Genomic DNA, 17,203 nt, shown 5'->3' on the forward strand with positions numbered 1-17,203 from the left:
CCAGCAGTTCAGTCATGACTGGCTCAAGGTCCATTCAGCCTTCCTTCCTTCTGATTGTTGGAGGCAGTATGCTGACTTTGTAAACCTCTTATAGAGGGCTATAAAGCACTGTGAAGCATTATATAAGTCCAAGTGCTATTGCTATTGTTATTCTCATAGCTCAATTGTTAACTAATTTTGGCTGAGCAGTAATTGATTGAACATAATCTCTAAAACTTTTAGAACCACTTTAATTAACATCTGGGATCTGCTTGTGAGGACGAAATGAAGATCCCAAACTGGATTGGATGTGCATGGGGAATGATATGGCCTTGAGGTGGTAGTAATTATTCAAACTGTTTGGATATAATTAACAAGATGAGAGACCCCACAGGTTAACAATATATGCCCAATTAAATTCAGAGGTTCCATATTTTTCAGAGTATAAGATGCACCGAAATGACTTCCGGTTCCAGCGGCTACGGCGATGGGCAAGAACTTTGCCCGCTCCCGCTCTTCGGTGGGCTTCCCCCATCTTCGGGGGGGCACAGGACGCCCCGGAGAGGCGCCCTGCCGAAGGAGCGGCTCGCGGAAGGCTCTGGCACCGGCGGCGGCTGGTGGGGGCTTTTCCGCTTTGCTCCAGGCACCGGGGAGCAGTTTTGGAGGGCGCGCCTGCGTCTCGCCCCATGCTGATCGGAGAACGTAAAACTGAAGGAAGCAGCGGCGGTGCGGTGAGATGCTTCCTCTCTTCATCCCCTTACTTTTAAGATGATGGACTTTTCAGTACTTTAAAAGTTAATCTTTCGGATTTATTCTTGGAGGAGCGGCTAGAGGGGAGGGGGATTTCCCCCCCCCTTGGACAAGCGGCTTGTAAAAATCCTTCTCTCGCCCCCAGGGGAAGGAGGAGGGGGGAGAGCCAACTAAGGATGCCTCACCCCAGTAAAAGTGTTTTTCATGGGACTTAATTCCAGAACTTATTGATGACCTGAGAACTTTTTGAACTTTTAAAATTTTTCCTATGCCTCTGAGCCCAAAGCTGGCAGGGCAAGATGGCACACTTCCGTTGTTTCATGAGCTGTGAAACCTGACTCCACCTTTAAAATTCAGGCTTCCGGTCTTTGTCTCCGTGTCACCCAGAGGAATCTCTTGTGGATTGTTATTTCCTGAACTCTTTGGAGAAAAAACTTTTATCTACTGCTAGATTGACTAAAGAAACTCCCACCTGTTTGGATCCTCTGCCTTCTGGACTCATCTGCCTGCTCTACTTCTCCAGCTGCCCAGTCTCTACACTGACTGATCTCTTTGTTTCATAAACCATGTCTCCAAAAAGACCACCCCCTGGAAAACCTGGCTTTGCTACTTCTGCACCGACATCTGCAACATCCAGCCCTGCCACACAGTCAAAGATTACAGAACTGATGCAACCTAAGAGTACAGAGATGGATTTGCAACAGATGCTCCAGCAACTCATACAGGGCCAGGAAGAAATTAAGAAACAATTAAAAGAAATGAAAGAAGAAATCAAAGAGAACCAAGTTCAAATTTATAAGAACTCACAGAGACTGGACCTGGTGGAGGGTGGGGTGGCGGAGGCGAGAGGGGGGGTAGAGGCTTTACAGAAGGGAAACAAAGAACTTGACATCCAACAAATAAAAACAGAGTTTGAGAGAATGTCCTTTTATCTTAGATTTCAAAATGTAATAGAAGCAGATGGGGAAAATATAAGGGACATTATGACTAATATTTTAGCTGAATACATACATAAAGATAAACAGCAGATGGAATGGGAGATAGATCCGGTCTATAGACTGAATTCAGCTTATGCCAGAACACACAATGTACCCAGGGAGGTTCATATTAAATTCCTTAGGAAAAGCACAAGAGATGAAATTCTGGGTGTACAAAGGGGGCAAACACTGACATATCATGACAGGGAGATAACCATCCTGAAGCAGATCCCCCAAAAAATTAGGGAGAAAAGGAAAAATTATTCGCAATTGGCGAATAAACTATACCAGAAGGGGGTGTGGTTTAGATGGTTGATGCCTGAAGGGATGCTGATATTCTGGGAGGAGACAAGAATCAGAATCAATACACCCATAGAGGCTCAGGCCTTTATGGAAAAAAATAAAGCGAACCTAGAAAAAACAGAAGACACCACAATGGTCACACAGGACACGGGAGGGGCCGGAGCTCTGCCAGCGGGGGGTGAAGGGGCAACACCGAGAAAGCTCAGATCACAAAAATGAATAAGAAAACCACAATGTTATAAACAGACCGAAAGTTATAATGAAATTATATCTAGACTTTATATCATAACTACATAAATTGATTGAAAACTATTTTTTCTAGAATTAATATGCTGATTTTTTATGATTATGTATTAATGTTTTATATTTAGATGTATTCTATGAGTTTGGAGGGAGGGGGTGTCTGCCACACTTGCAACTGCCAAAATTTGTAACCATTCCACTTACCCTTTTCCTTATAAATGTTTTAAAAAACCAATAAAACTTTTTGGAAAAAAAAAAAAAGATGCACCGGAATATAAGACACACTAAGGTTTTGAAGAGGCAAATTAAAAAAAAAGTAGGTAGTTACATAGAGAGAGAGAGAGAGAGAGAGAGAGAGAGAGAGAGAGAGAGGGAGAGGGAGAGAGAGAGGGAGAGAGAAATACAGTAGGTAGGTAGGGAGAGTGTGTGTGTGTCGGTAGGTAGATAGAGGGATAGAGAGAGAAATAGAGAGAGAGGGAGAGAAATACTGTAGATAGGTAGGGAGAGAGAGAGTAGGTAGGTTGGTAGGTAGAGGGGGAGAGAGAAATAGAGAGAGAGGAAATACAGTAGATAGGTAGGGAGAGAGAGAGGGTAGGTAGATAGGTAGATAGGTAGGGAGAGAGAGAGAAAGTAGGTAGGTAGATAGATGTTTCCAGGTGTATTTATCCATATGCTGGAGAAGGAAATCACTGACAATCTGCAGCACCTAAAACTTTGTTCCTGCTGGCATAGTACTTGATCAATGTAATTCTCATTAATCAGTTAAAGAGCTTTCCAAAAGGGGGGAGAGTTTTTTCACTCTGCAAACCTCCCAAAAATGGCCCGTTTTTCATGAAAACAGGCCTGTTTTTTAAAAAACGGCATGAATAGCCTTGGGGGGGGGGGAGGCTTGCAGAGTGCTCCTGGTGGGGGTGGGGGGTTAAACATGAGCAAAAAACAGCACATTTTTAAAGAAAACAGGCCCATTTTTTGTCAAAACAAATTGCATAAACTTATGGAGGCTTATAGAGTGCTGCTAGGGACTGGGGGTGACAAAAATGGCCTGTTTTTTCTCATTTCTGCCCTCCCCAGCCCCCAGGGGCTCTTTGAAAGCCTCCATAAGGGTATGCACGGCCATTTTGGTGAGGGGCGGGGCTTTAGGAGGCAAAAAAATGCTGTATTTGATGTAAGATGCACCCAGATTTTCAGCCTCTATTTTGAGGGAAAAAGGTGCATCATACTCCGAAAAATATGGTATATGGGATAAAGCCTTCTTTCTTTCTTCCACATCGTAAAATGCACTTTATTGGGAACTTTATGACTCTTATTTTATGCAAGGTCAAGATTTCAGTCAGTATATATGTATATGTATGTATATGTGTGTATATATATGTATATGTATGTATATGTGTGTGTGTGTGTGTGTATGTATGTATGTATGTATATATATATATATATATATATATATATATATATATATATATATATATATATATATATATATATATATATATATATATATATATATATATATATATATATATATATATATATTGTTTTCGTAGATTTTCACGGGTGTAGGTATGCTGGTTTTGTTGTATTCGGGTCTTTTCCCGTGTAAGGTTGAGATTGTCTTTGCAACGTTTCGGCAGGATCACACCTGCCATCTTCAAGCTGTGGGCTTAAAATGGGAACGGAGCTGCCGTCTTTCTGTAAGTCTTGGTGGGAGGGGATGGGGTGGTGGCTTTGTTTCAGTAAGTGGAATGATTGGTTGTGTGGTTGTATCATGATTGGTAGATTGGTGCTGATTGGTGCAGGTTGTGTGTGCATTGTTGTTTTGTATTTTAACGGCTTGGGTGGTGGGTGGTGTTCGTTTGTTGGCTAGGGCTGGTTTCCAGATGTTTGGTAGGCGGGAGGTATCATCACGTTTGTTCATGCTGTGGGGGTGTTTCTCTATTTCGATGGCTTCCATGATTATTCTCTTGTGGAGGTGTTCTGTTTTGGAGATTAACCTGGCTCCTTCAAAGTTGATTTCGTGTCCTGTAGCTTTAAGGTGCTGGAAAAGGGAAGAAGTTTTTTCTTTTTTTCTTACTGCATTTTTGTGTTCTGTGATGCGTGCATTTATTCTCCTGTTTGTTTGTCCTATGTATATTGCTGGGCAGATTTTGCATGGTATTTCGTAGACTCCTTGGTTTTCTAGCTGGATTTTGTCTTTGGGGTTTCTTAAGATGTTGGCTATTTTTTGGTCAGTGGTGAAGGCTGTCCTGATATTGTGCTTGTGGAGAATTTTGCTGATTTTATCTGTGGTGCCTTTGATGTAAGGGAGGAGGGCGATGCCATTTTCCTGTTCTGTATCTTGGTTTTTTGGGGGAGTCTCCTTTTGGATTAGGTTGGTGATTGTTTTTCTTTGGAATCCATTGGAGATTAATACATTTGTGAGTTTGTGTAATTCAGTTTTCAGGTGGTCTTTGTCGGCTAGGTGTTTGGTTCTGGAGGTGAGGGTCTTGGCTACAGAGTTGATCTGTGCAGGGTGGTGAAATCTGCCCAGCAATATACATAGGACAAACAAACAGGAGAATAAATGCACGCATCACAGAACACAAAAATGCAGTAAGAAAAAAAGAAAAAACTTCTTCCCTTTTCCAGCACCTTAAAGCTACAGGACACGAAATCAACTTTGAAGGAGCCAGGTTAATCTCCAAAACAGAACACCTCCACGAGAGAATAATCATGGAAGCCATCGAAATAGAGAAACACCCCCACAGCATGAACAAACGTGATGATACCTCCCGCCTACCAAACATCTGGAAACCAGCCCTAGCCAACAAACGAACACCACCCACCACCCAAGCCGTTAAAATACAAAACAACAATGCACACACAACCTGCACCAATCAGCACCAATCTACCAATCATGATACAACCACACAACCAATCATTCCACTTACTGAAACAAAGCCACCACCCCATCCCCTCCCACCAAGACTTACAGAAAGACGGCAGCTCCGTTCCCATTTTAAGCCCACAGCTTGAAGATGGCAGGTGTGATCCTGCCGAAACGTTGCAAAGACAATCTCAACCTTACACGGGAAAAGACCCGAATACAACAAAACCAGCATATATATATATATATATATATATATATATATATATATATGTATGTATGTATGTATGTATGTATGTATGTATGTATGTATGTATGTATGTATGTATGTATGTGTGTATCAATATTATATAATGTATATACATAATGTGCGCGCACACACACCTACACACACAGGGGCATGATGGCACAGTGATTAAAGAAGCTAAGCTTGTCAGTTGGAAAGCTGACAGTTTGGTTTCAAGACCTGCGCACCATACAAAGTTCCTGCCCCAGCTTCTGCCCACTAGCAATTCAAAAGCATGCAAATGCAAGTACATTAATAGGTACCACTTTGGTAGAAAGGTTATAGTATTCTATGCGCCTTTGCATATAGCCATGCTGACAACATGACCATTGAAAATGTCTTTAGACAATGCTGGCCCTCTCAGTCAAGAAACGGAGATGAGCACTGCACTCTAGATTGGGACACGACTGGAGGAGAAATCTTTACCACTACCACATGCATATGTATACATGTACATGTACATATACATACCGGTGTACACACACACACACACACACACACACACACACACACACTGTGCTATTTTCTGTTAGGGTGAACAATTTTATGCAAAATGCTGAAAGAATAACTGGTAGAAACAAAGTAAAGGTAGTCAATAAAAACAAAGGAAAGAAAATCAGACAAATTTGGTTAGATTTATTTTTTCTCAGTATTGCCCAGGGATTACAAACTTGGACCAGTGGGCACATTTGAAAATTTGAGAGATGTGAGATCTTGGGGGAAGGATGTTCTGTTTTGTTTTGTTTTTTCAGGATAGCTGCTCCAAAAGGCAAAGCCAATTATATGGATATGCCTGTTGGATTATATCCTGAAATCCTTTCAGTTCCCATCTGTCAGGATTATTTCTTGGAGAAAAAAAAGCAAGATATAAAGAAAACAATGAATGAACAGAATATTTAATAGCTTTCAATTAATAAATCAAGGGCACAAAGACTCATAAAAGATATATTCTGTATGTTATTCTCTATCCCAGTTTTCTGAGTGATAAAAAGTACATTGTAGAACAAAATCTCACAATTCTATTGTGTTTTATTGATTTATGGATGATGATACAGAGTAGGCAAGGAAACCCAAAGCATGGTGGCTTCACTATAATCTCTTTAGCTATATTTCATTAAAGAATTTTCTCTGACAAATCAAAAGAGCTTTTATATTTAAAACAAAGATTACACGTCACTGAAAACAATTCTTTTCATTTTCAGCATAGCAGATACGCTTAATGTTCCTCCAGACCACACATTTGGAATACTTATTCGGCCTGAAGAATATGGCAAGCATAAAAATAGCTTCTCTTATGTTTTTCAAATATTACATTAACTTTATTTTATTATCTGAAAATTAATGCTCTCTTCTTCTCTGTGATGAGGTTGGTACATCTATTCTAAAATGGGCAACCTTATGTGTTCCAGGGCTTTATTTTAATAGTCTTTTGGCATGGGCCATGCTAGATTAGAGTTAATGTTATAAGAAAATTCAAGGCTCACTTTCATAACCTCAAAATATTTTGTTTCATCCCTTATCTGCTAGTCTATAAATTGCAAGAACAATATTGTGCTTCTTAATTTGTTGTTCAGTTGCTCCTTAGCAGAGTTCCAAAAACTGATGTTTGCCCATAAATTGAATTATTTGTGACATGGGTAACTGGAGATATATCTGCCTCCATATGTATTTGCTTACATTATGATTATTCTCAGAGGCCCTTTTCATGTGTGATTAGCATATGTTCCTTCTGATATAAATAGGAAGTAATCAACAAAAAAATATTTTTGTGGTGATGTCCTACTTATATAAGTATAAATAAGGTCTAAGATGACCTTATTTTCTCAGCTTATATTCACTAAGCATTTCAAATATATTATTTGAATCGCAATACCTGGATAGTATCTTCTTTTTCTTTCTGTTACCCTTACTTTTCTTGCTTCCTGTCATTTCCTTAACTTTTTATTACATTTAACTGATTTACTTTGTTGTTATTAGTGTACTCTTTTTAATGTTCCTTGTACATTTATTGATGGATGGATGTAATTTAAAATATAGACATTTAAAATAGAAACATGAAAACAGCATCATAGCTATTTGTCTACCAATAAAGCCAATCTGGATATATTTGTATTATGGTGCAATTCACTTTGAGAACAGCATTGTGGAAGTATCACAGAGCAGTTATATATGGTCAAGAAAAGTTTGATGGAATATATCTCTTATGTAGGTGTTGGGGACCTTCTTCATAACCGACTTCCAAGTGAATATCTTAAGACTAAAGACAGAGAACGTGCTGTTTTTACTGCACTTAGACAAAATTTGAAAAAGGCAAATTACCACAACTTTGATACTTTATTGCATGCATTTCGCCATTATGATAAGGTAACTGACTTTTTATTAGCATAACAAGTTTTTTTGTGAATGATGTATGAAGCTTTAGACTCCAGTATTCTAAATCCTGCAGCCAAAAGTAAAATGTTTCTATTTATTACTCAGTTGTCTAGTCCCTTCCACTAAGATGAAATTTACTGCATCTTCCCACTATAGTTAGGACATACAGTAGGTTATTATGCAGATTAATGAATCTTGGTGTCTTACACATATCCCAGCGAAGAGGATTTCATCCTGATTTATGAGGATTTCAGGTTTAAAATGTCTATTGTTTGGTTATAATGTTCATTTCTGTTGTATACCCAATCTCAATGTTACATTTCTTAATAAGAATAATCAAATGAAAGGGTTTGTATTATAGTAGTTCTTTATATATTTTTTAAAAAAACTTGTATAGCAATTCAGGGAATCAGCCTTTTATGGAAGGGTAAAAGAATAGGGGTCTTGGATCCAAGAGCTTCCACAGGGCTTCTGTGAAAAAGGCAAAAATACTGCCACATTGGATGGCAGCATTTAAGGGAAAGGATCATGCCTTCCTTTCCCAACCTGGTGTGAGCAGATACCCTCAGAGAGAGGTAATCCAACAAATATTGTGGGAATGCTGATGTTAATTACATTGGCCTATCCCATGCTTACATTCTGCCCTGTTTTAAATTATTTATGATTATTGTACTTAAACTTGCTGTGAACTAATTGGAGAACAGCTATGGAAAAAATGGTATACAAATTGGTACTATGCAACATACAAATCTGTTGTTACTCAAATGTTATGGTACCTAGCATCATTCATGTTTCAGAATGATGGCTGGAGTCACAGATTTTTTTTCAACCATGAGCAGATGAATCTCTTCTTATTTCATCTCAGGCGTCTATCTATCTATCATCTATCTATCTATCTATCTATCTATCTATCTATCATCTATCTATCTATCTATCTATCTATCTATCTATCTATCTATCTATCTATCTATCTATCTATCTATCTATCATCTATCATCTATCTATCTATCTATCCAGAATGTAAATGACACTAACCTGGTTTGTGTGAATTTGTGTTAAATAAAAACAAGTTATAGAAGCATCATTGAATAGCAGTGGTTTAGATGCTGATCTCGAGGTGATGTACACACAGTTGGACCGGCAGCCTGGTTTTTTTATGCTACAATGGAAAATAGTGTACAGATAGTTCTCTTGTATTGAAGCAACTGAAGCTTATTCTGTGAGTAATTCAAAATGCCCCAGCTGGTGGCAGAATTGAGCTGAATCAGTTGATCCTGAAAAAGAAAACCAAGAAAATAGGGATGACAATAAAAAATATGTAATTTTGATGGGGACTATGTAAAAAAAAAAGGCAGGACATTAAACATACAGTAAATGCTGCAATTTTGTGTAAAAAAACAAGTTATTTTTAATTAAAATACTTTAAATCATTTAATTAATTATTATATTATAATAATATTCAAACATATTGCATGCGTCTAAAAAGGCTGGCAGTTTTTAAAAGGTGTGAATGTATATTGATATTAATATTCTTATAATATTAATTATAAGAATATTAATTCTTCAGGGGGTTGGACTAGAAGACCTCCAAGGTCCCTTCTAACTCTACTATTGTATTGTATTGTATTGTATTGTATTGTATTGTATTATAACTCATAATGAAAACAATTTTAAGTAGTCTTTTGTTTTTATGGGTTTTTATGGTTATAGGCTAGGTAAGGAAAAGAAAGGAAAAAAAATATTCCCAGAAGAAAGTAGTGACAAAATACTTACTTAGTATTACCAAGCAAATTACATGGAACTAGTCAATTAGTCAGGATTTGAGCTCAGCTTCAGTTAGTCTTTCAACATTTTTTTAATGTTGAAAGAATTCAGTCTATACAACTAGAAAAACAAAGTTATTTGTAAGCACTAATCTTTCAAATAGTTTTAAACATATTAAACTCTAATTTTGTACCTCAGTTTGAAAGAAGTCCTTATGTCATCTGTTGTATTCCTTCATATTGAACTGATAAAGTACATTGGTTGACATTTGTTCATCTAAAATATTATTTCAGTTGGCTCTTTAATTCAATTTATGTTTGCACCCTATGTTTTAATTTATATTCAATCTCTACTATAATTTCTTGTATTACTTAGCAAATCTATGGGGAAATTAGCACAAAGGAATTTGTTTTTAAAAGTCATATTATCATCTTTAATCAGGATGGTGATCGAAAAATAAGCAGAGAGGATTTGAAAAAGGCATGCTTTCAGCTTAACCTGGACTTGGATGATGAACTTTTGGATTCTTTATTTAATTACTGTGATTTGGATAAAGATGGTTTTATAAATTATTTGGAGTTTGTAAATTTTCTTAACTGGAAAGACAAAATGGCTATTCAAGAGTATGAAGAAAAAATAATAACAAAAGGTATGTGACCAACATTAAATGATAATTTATATCATTAAATCTGATACGAATACAGTGAACTTAAGTTTCTTGAGTATTTAATAAAGTAAACTGAAGATTTAGAATTTGTAGTAATCAAGAATAACCATTTTTTTCTTTTGGATTAAAATTGAGTCTTGCATGCGGACCTTGCAAAGGATTTATTTCTTTTGGTTTTAGACAGTGATGTGAAATGACTGGGTCCAAGTTTGGCACCCCCTGGCTATAGGGACTTCAAACATCCCTCGGGGTGAAAATGCTCAGAATTATACAGCTGGACAGCTCAAAAACTCTGGAGAAAAAGCTGGAGAAGGCTTTTTAAACCCCTTTCATTCTTTCCCCTCCTCTTCCATTAAATTCAGGTGACTAATGTCCTTCAGCAATAGATGAAAAATACATTGTTGCTGACAAGAACTATTGCTGATAGTTTAATTTTCCACAATGACTCTGAAGGCTGTGGGGGGCACTTATAATAAAATCAGCACTCTTTTTCTCCTTAATTTTTTATTTCTATTAAAGTAGACCATATCAGAGTAGAATAGGGAGAGGGAAGACAACAGTGGAGTTCCATTCAGCTACTTTGTCATCATTCAAGAAGAAGCCTTGGCTGGTTCTACTTTTCCCTTCATCTGGAAGGAGTGATTCTTTGATACTCTAGCATTCAGAGGGCACCACTACCTCCCTGGCAGTTACAGGGTATTCCACTACCACCTCAGGAACTAACAAGTAGATAGGTTTGACCTCCATCCTGGCCATGTTTAAAATTGTTCTGAAAATCTGATTCTTTCCCCAAGTGCTGGGTTAATATGGATTTGATTGACTTTTAGTGGTTGCTTTTCTTCTGTGTTTGGATGAATTGTACTTTTATTGTTGAATATCAATTGTATTATACACCCCCTCCCCAAGTCATTATAGAGTTGAGCAGCCTTATAAATTTCTGAAATTATTTAAATCAATCAAAAACAAGGCTACTTTTGTATCCATATATGTGAATATTTTTCTTCTTTTGACATGTTGAAAGTGGACCCTTATTTTTAAGTGTTCATAACACCATTATTTCTTCTTTTTTAAAAAGTATCTTGTTTATGGCCTTAGATCAGGGGTGTCAAACTGGTGGCCTGCTGGCTGGATGCATCACATGCAGGCCACGGCCACCCCAGCTCCACAAAGGCAAAAACTGTCATGATACGTCATGTGATGTCACATGACGCAATCGAATTTGACACCCCTGCTTTAGATCTTATTTTAGAGCTTCCTAAAGCTACTATTTTTGTGCTATTTTATAGTTTTATGTCACTCCATAAAAGTAACCTTTAAACTTTTTCTTTTCATTCATTGTTCACAGGAAAAAGACCAGCTCCTTTTGACCTTATTCCAGCATATGATTCAGAAATTAAAGCTAATGAAAATGCTCTGCTAAAGCAGGATGATATTGTACACATGGAACCAGGAAGTTTAGAAAAAACATCTAGAACACTGTCAAGACCAACTGATCGTGTATTTTCTGATTATCGTACAACATCTTCTCAATATAATGCAGTTGTAGGTGGTATTCCCACATCATGTATGTAAAGCATTTATATATTGTTTTACAACCAGGTTGTAAATGTTTAAAACTATCACTAACATATTCATTAATCAGTCTCCTAAAGATCTGTTGTTGCTGGCTTGTTTTCTTTAGTTGTTTTGAAAGAGAATATAGAATCTGTATGGTAGTTATATCATTTTTTTAAAGGGACATACTTCCTCAAACCAAGTTTGATTCCTCCTGATTACATGAATAATTTTGTCTTGCTTTCTTGACAATAACATATAGATGGTTTTTCATTGTCTTCTAGGACATTTTGTTAGTTTTCCATTTTCTAGCCTGGGATTTTCTAATGGTCTGCCTTTCAAACAGCAGTATTTAATTCATCCTGACCCTCAGAAGTCTAATATAACTTAAGGGAGATTTTTATGTCTCATCTCTAAAGATTTTTAAAAGAGCAATTGCTAAACTGTTTATTGAAGCACCATGGTTTGTTACTGAGAATGCTGGAGGCCCTTCATCACACTGATTTCTTCATCACATCATTCATAATGAAGTTTATAGTCATCTCCATAAGCCCATTGTAGACTGAGATTGGGGTATTCCTGAAACACATCCTCAGTAAGAAACTCAGTAAGAAACTGTTTGTAAGCAGGTATTGCATGTGTTTATCCTTAAAGTGTTCAAGTAAAATATACAAAAATTAGATAGTACTGTAGAGTTAGGTCAAACATTTGAAATGCATATTTTCTGGAAAAAGACAGACTAATAGCATGAGTACGAGTTGGAGTAGGTTGCAAACACAGTGCATGATTCAGGCAAAATTTAAGAACAATGAAAGTTCTGATTTCAGAGGGACATTAAGACTGTAGTCCTATGTCCAGAGCACAGGATCTTTTGATCTCCTCTCTTTGGAGAAGGAGATCCAAAGACCATAATTTCAGATATAAAATATTCGTTCCACCAGTCATCTATTCCCCCCCCCCCCATAAGCCTCTGAGGCTATCTGTATCTGACATCTGGAATGGCAGGGATAAAGCAGTAGGAATGATGGAAGAGATTTCAAATCTAAAACCTTCCTAATCATCCACATCACTGCTGACCTAGATCAGCCTTTTGAACTGATATAAATTACTTTTCTCACAGTGAGAAAATATTTTAAATGAAAAACAAAAATAAGAAGGTCACTGATATTATTCCTTTCAAAAGCATCTTGGCCATTTTGGAGGACTTTAACTAGGCAGTAGTTAGTTTCCAGTTTCTAGTTTCAAGATGTTGTTCCCTCCTACCAAGATCAGTGTATTTTGAAAACTTTGTTTTTTTGCTGCTACTTGTTTAGTTATGCCTCTAATTAGTGATGTCAATATTATAAAATTGTGGGCTTGACCCAGTGACTGACGCATCTCCTCTTTTTATGTGTATAGTGGTTGTGCTTACATTTTGAAACCACTGACTACCACTGATATTCCTATCTCTAATTGTAGATAGACATCATATAACAAAATTTTTTAAATCATACAAAAATAAAAACAAGCTATTATCTTCAATGGGTTTAAAAAAAAAAACCACCTGGTTTGGAAAAGGAGCTTTAAAAAGAATATGCTTGTTTGGTGAATCTAGTTTTGTTATTCCTACCTGTAACATAATGCTTTTCTCCTCTCTTTTTAAAATATGTTTTCACACAGTTTACCCCTTATATGGTATTCCAACCATTCGTTCAGACATTCCGGCTCCTCGTTTTCGTCGTATCAGTGACACCACTAATTATGGGGATCAAGCAACTATGTATGCACTGTTATACCCCTCTATCCATAATAAAAAAGGAGTGTATGAGAAAGACTTCTTCAGGATAAGATCAAAGGAAGAGGTAGATATATATTAAAGATGCAACATAATTTGTCTTATCAGCTGCTGGAAAATCATAGAAAGTAGGAGACATTCCTGTTAAAAATCTATGATCATTGTCTTGTGTAGTACCAGTCTTGAGTACAACTAGTTTAACAGAAAAGATTTCACACTAAAAATAAGTTATCCTCAATTACAGATTTCATGTATTAAACATAATACAAATGGAAAAAGAACTATCTGAAGGGTGCTTTTTCAAAAGGAAACTGGACTGTTTTTTTTCTTTGAAGAAGAACTGAAGGTTTCACTTCTCATCCAAGAAGCTTCACCAGTTGTGATGGCAGGGCTGGATGGAAGGATAGGTACTGAGGGCTGAGATTGGATGGAGGGGGATCAAAAATATGGACTTTAAACAAGGGGTAAAAGAAGTCATTTATATTAACATTGTGCAACCCTCTACAGTCTACAATGCAGCCCTTGCAGCAATTCCAGGAAGATTCTACAACCCATTGTACTCAGATTCAGAGGACCCTGAGAGCAAAGATAAACCCACAAGTGGCCTAAACAGCTCTTAGGGAGAGTGCTAATGACCAGATGACTGCAAAGAAATACAATCCTTTCATTTTCTCCTCCCCCCACCATCCAGTCAAAACCTATCCTTCCATTCCCCACCATACAGTCTCAACTATCAGTACCTATTACTCCATTCCCTCCCCCACAATTCCCCCATCACAACTGATGAAGCTTCTTGGATAAGAAGTGAGATATTTTGTTCTTCCTCAAGGAAAAAAACCCAGTTCAGTTGCCTTAAAAAAACACCTTTGAGATAATTGTGACCTGGATGACTGAGAATCTCCACAAGACAATTGAAGAACTAAAAAAGAAAGATGAATAGGGCCAGGCTTTGCTTCTTCTTATCCTAAATTTTCTTCCTCGGGTTTACTTGTTTTTAGCCCTGTAGACCAGGCGTGAAATTCAGCAGGTTCTGACAGGTTCTGGAGAACTGGTAGTGGAAATCTTGAATAGTTTGGAGAACTACCACCTCTGTCTGGCCCCAGAATGGAATGAGAATGGAGATTTTGCAATATCCTTCCGCTGGTGTGGGATGGGAATGGAGATTTTGCAGTATCCTTCCTCTGTCATGCCCGCCAAGCGACACCCACAGAACAGACAGTAAAAAAAATTGAATTTCACCACTGCTGTAGACCAATAGTTTTCAATCTTGGTACATTTAAGATGTATGGACTTCAACTCCCAAAATTCTCCAGCTCATGGGAAAACATAGTTGGCATGGCTGGCTAGGGAATTCAAGGAGTTGAGATCCACATACCGGTATCTTAAAGTTGCCAAGGTTGAAAAACACTGCTCTAGTTAATAACAGAAACTAGAAAATGCTTCTTTCTGATCAATTGGCGGGAGGAGCACCAAGTTCTTCTTTATAGAAGGGGGTGGAAATGAGGGAAATCTAACCAAAATTACTCTTTCTTGGATGGTGTACAGAGGCTAGCTAATCTTACCTAATCTTTTTAATAGAGTCTTGGGAATTGGGTTTGATAATATTGTTTTGTCTGCCATAAGATTCTGGACTTTGGTAGAGTAAGTGAAGTTGCATATTTATTTGATATATGGGTACTCCTTGACTTGGTAACCATTCAAAATTACAACTGATCTGAAAAAGGGGACTTAGGACCCAGATTCAAAGTTTTTATTGTTGGGCTCCCTCACCATCCCCCACATGACTAAATTTCGAGCACTCAGCCATATTCACAGCCAATTGCAGTGTCCCATGGTCACCGCGGTTTATGACAGCCTATGTCAGAACTTACTTCCAGATTTCAGCAAAACCATATCTATAGTAAACCATTGGTTCACTTAATGACTGTAGTGTTTGCTTAATGACCATAGTGATTACTTAATGACTATCACAAAAAAGTTGTAAAATTGGATTGATCATGTGATTGAACCATTTTATGACTATTACAATATATGACCAAAATTGCCAGACCCCATCCTTGTTTGTCAAGGATTACCATATTTTTTGGAGTATAAGACGCACCAGAGCATAAGACGCACCAAGATTTTGAAGAGGCAAATTAAAAGTTTTTGCATTCTGCGGACCTCACAAAAACGGCCCATTTTTTGTCAAAAAAAGGGCATGAATAGCCTTTAAAAGGCTTGTAGTGTGCTCCTGTGGGATGGAGGGGCAAAAAGAGCAAATAGCAGCCCAATTTCCACTCATTTCTGCCCTCCCAGCCCCTAGGAGCACTCTGGAAGCCTCCTAAAGGCTAGGCCTATTTTGGTGAAGGGGTGGAGTTTCGGGAGGCCAAAAATGCTGTATTCAGTGTATAAGATGCACCCAATTTTTTACCCTCTTTTTTGAGGGAAAAGGGTGCGTCTTATACTCAAAAGAAAATCCGGTACCTATATGCTGAGATAGTTTGATCTTTATATTTTTAATCTGATTTATGGATGACCAGTATGTACACTATTTAGAGTCATTAGTGTTTCAAGTGGTCAAATAACTAATAAATTGAATGCATGATTTTGTTTTTTCTGACAAGTTGGCATGTATACCCACTCAATTGCACTTTGACTTTCAATATGGAATCTTAACTATTCCATGGCTATCAGCTTAGAAATAAAATAATCCCAGAAAGCTCCAGTTTTTGTCTACTTTTGAGATAGTGTTGGACTATGACCAGAGAGACATACATGGATAATTTTGTATATGCGCGTGCATATGAAAATTCCAAACTCTTAAGAATATTATATATTATTTCACAGATTTCAGAAATTTTGCGCAACATTGGTGTGAAACTTTCAGATGAAAGCTTTGATGAAGTATGGAGGCAGGCCTGCCTGAAAGATCACAGAGGAAAAGTTTGTGTAGAATCCATCAGAAATGTACTAGATGAGATGCAGGCATTACACTTGACCAGCTGATAAAGACTTTCTTTTGAATTATGTGATATTTATGGTTTAAATATTTTCTTACTGCAGTGAATTTTCCTGTTATGACCTGGTTTTGAGACAATTGTGCATATAAAGACATTTATTTACTGAAAAATATTAAATTTGATTTCATATTCATTTAGAGATGCATTTTTAAAAAGTATTAAACAGCCAGAAAGAAGAAATGTGTATTGTGTATTATGAGACCCAAAACAGTATCAGATACCCATTGTTAAAAAAAATACTAGAATATGGTAGAAAATTTGTCAGAATAATCATTAGGCAAAAACTGTTAATTTCAGAACTATTATAAATGTTCTATCTTACTCAACAAATGTGTTGCTTTTACGAATTATGTCTGCATATATTCATTGATAGGCCTTTACACAAAATCAAATGACATTGATCATAGTTGTTTCTGTCATTAAATGCTGTGAACCTACTGTACATAAACAAACAATTTACTAGGCTAGTCATGAATTCTTCTTGCATGAAATTTCTATCTTCTCCCCCGTGTGTGTTTGTGTTTGTGTGTGTGTGTGTGTGTGTGTGTGTAAAAATATATATTGCAAGTATATCAGAATAGCCCAATGCATCATTCCATTATAAACAATAAACAGGTTCAAATTATCCAAGCTTATGCACCAACAATAAGCTATAGTGCTGATGAGGT

General features: G+C 37.1%; 1 protein-coding gene across 2 annotated transcripts in view; it reads left to right on the forward strand.

Annotated features, from left to right (window-relative positions):
• EFHB (EF-hand domain family member B) overlaps positions 1–16,994 on the forward strand; it is a 36,349-nt gene extending 19,355 nt beyond the window's left edge. The window contains exons 8-13 of one of the 2 annotated variants that reach the window (XM_081969648.1): positions 6,604–6,671; positions 7,611–7,765; positions 9,980–10,187; positions 11,551–11,769; positions 13,419–13,600; positions 16,363–16,994. In XM_081969648.1, coding sequence (XP_081825774.1) covers positions 6,604–6,671; positions 7,611–7,765; positions 9,980–10,187; positions 11,551–11,769; positions 13,419–13,600; positions 16,363–16,521 — 991 coding nt within the window. In that variant the 3' untranslated portion in view covers positions 16,522–16,994. The remainder of the gene's footprint in view (positions 1–6,603; positions 6,672–7,610; positions 7,766–9,979; positions 10,188–11,550; positions 11,770–13,418; positions 13,601–16,362) is intronic. The other variant, XM_081969649.1, reaches the window with a different exon arrangement.
• Positions 16,995–17,203: the final 209 nt, after the last annotated feature.

The sequence above is a fragment of the Natrix helvetica genome (assembly GCF_964273705.1).
Source record: "Natrix helvetica genome assembly, chromosome: Z".
NCBI lineage: Eukaryota > Metazoa > Chordata > Lepidosauria > Squamata > Natricidae > Natrix > Natrix helvetica.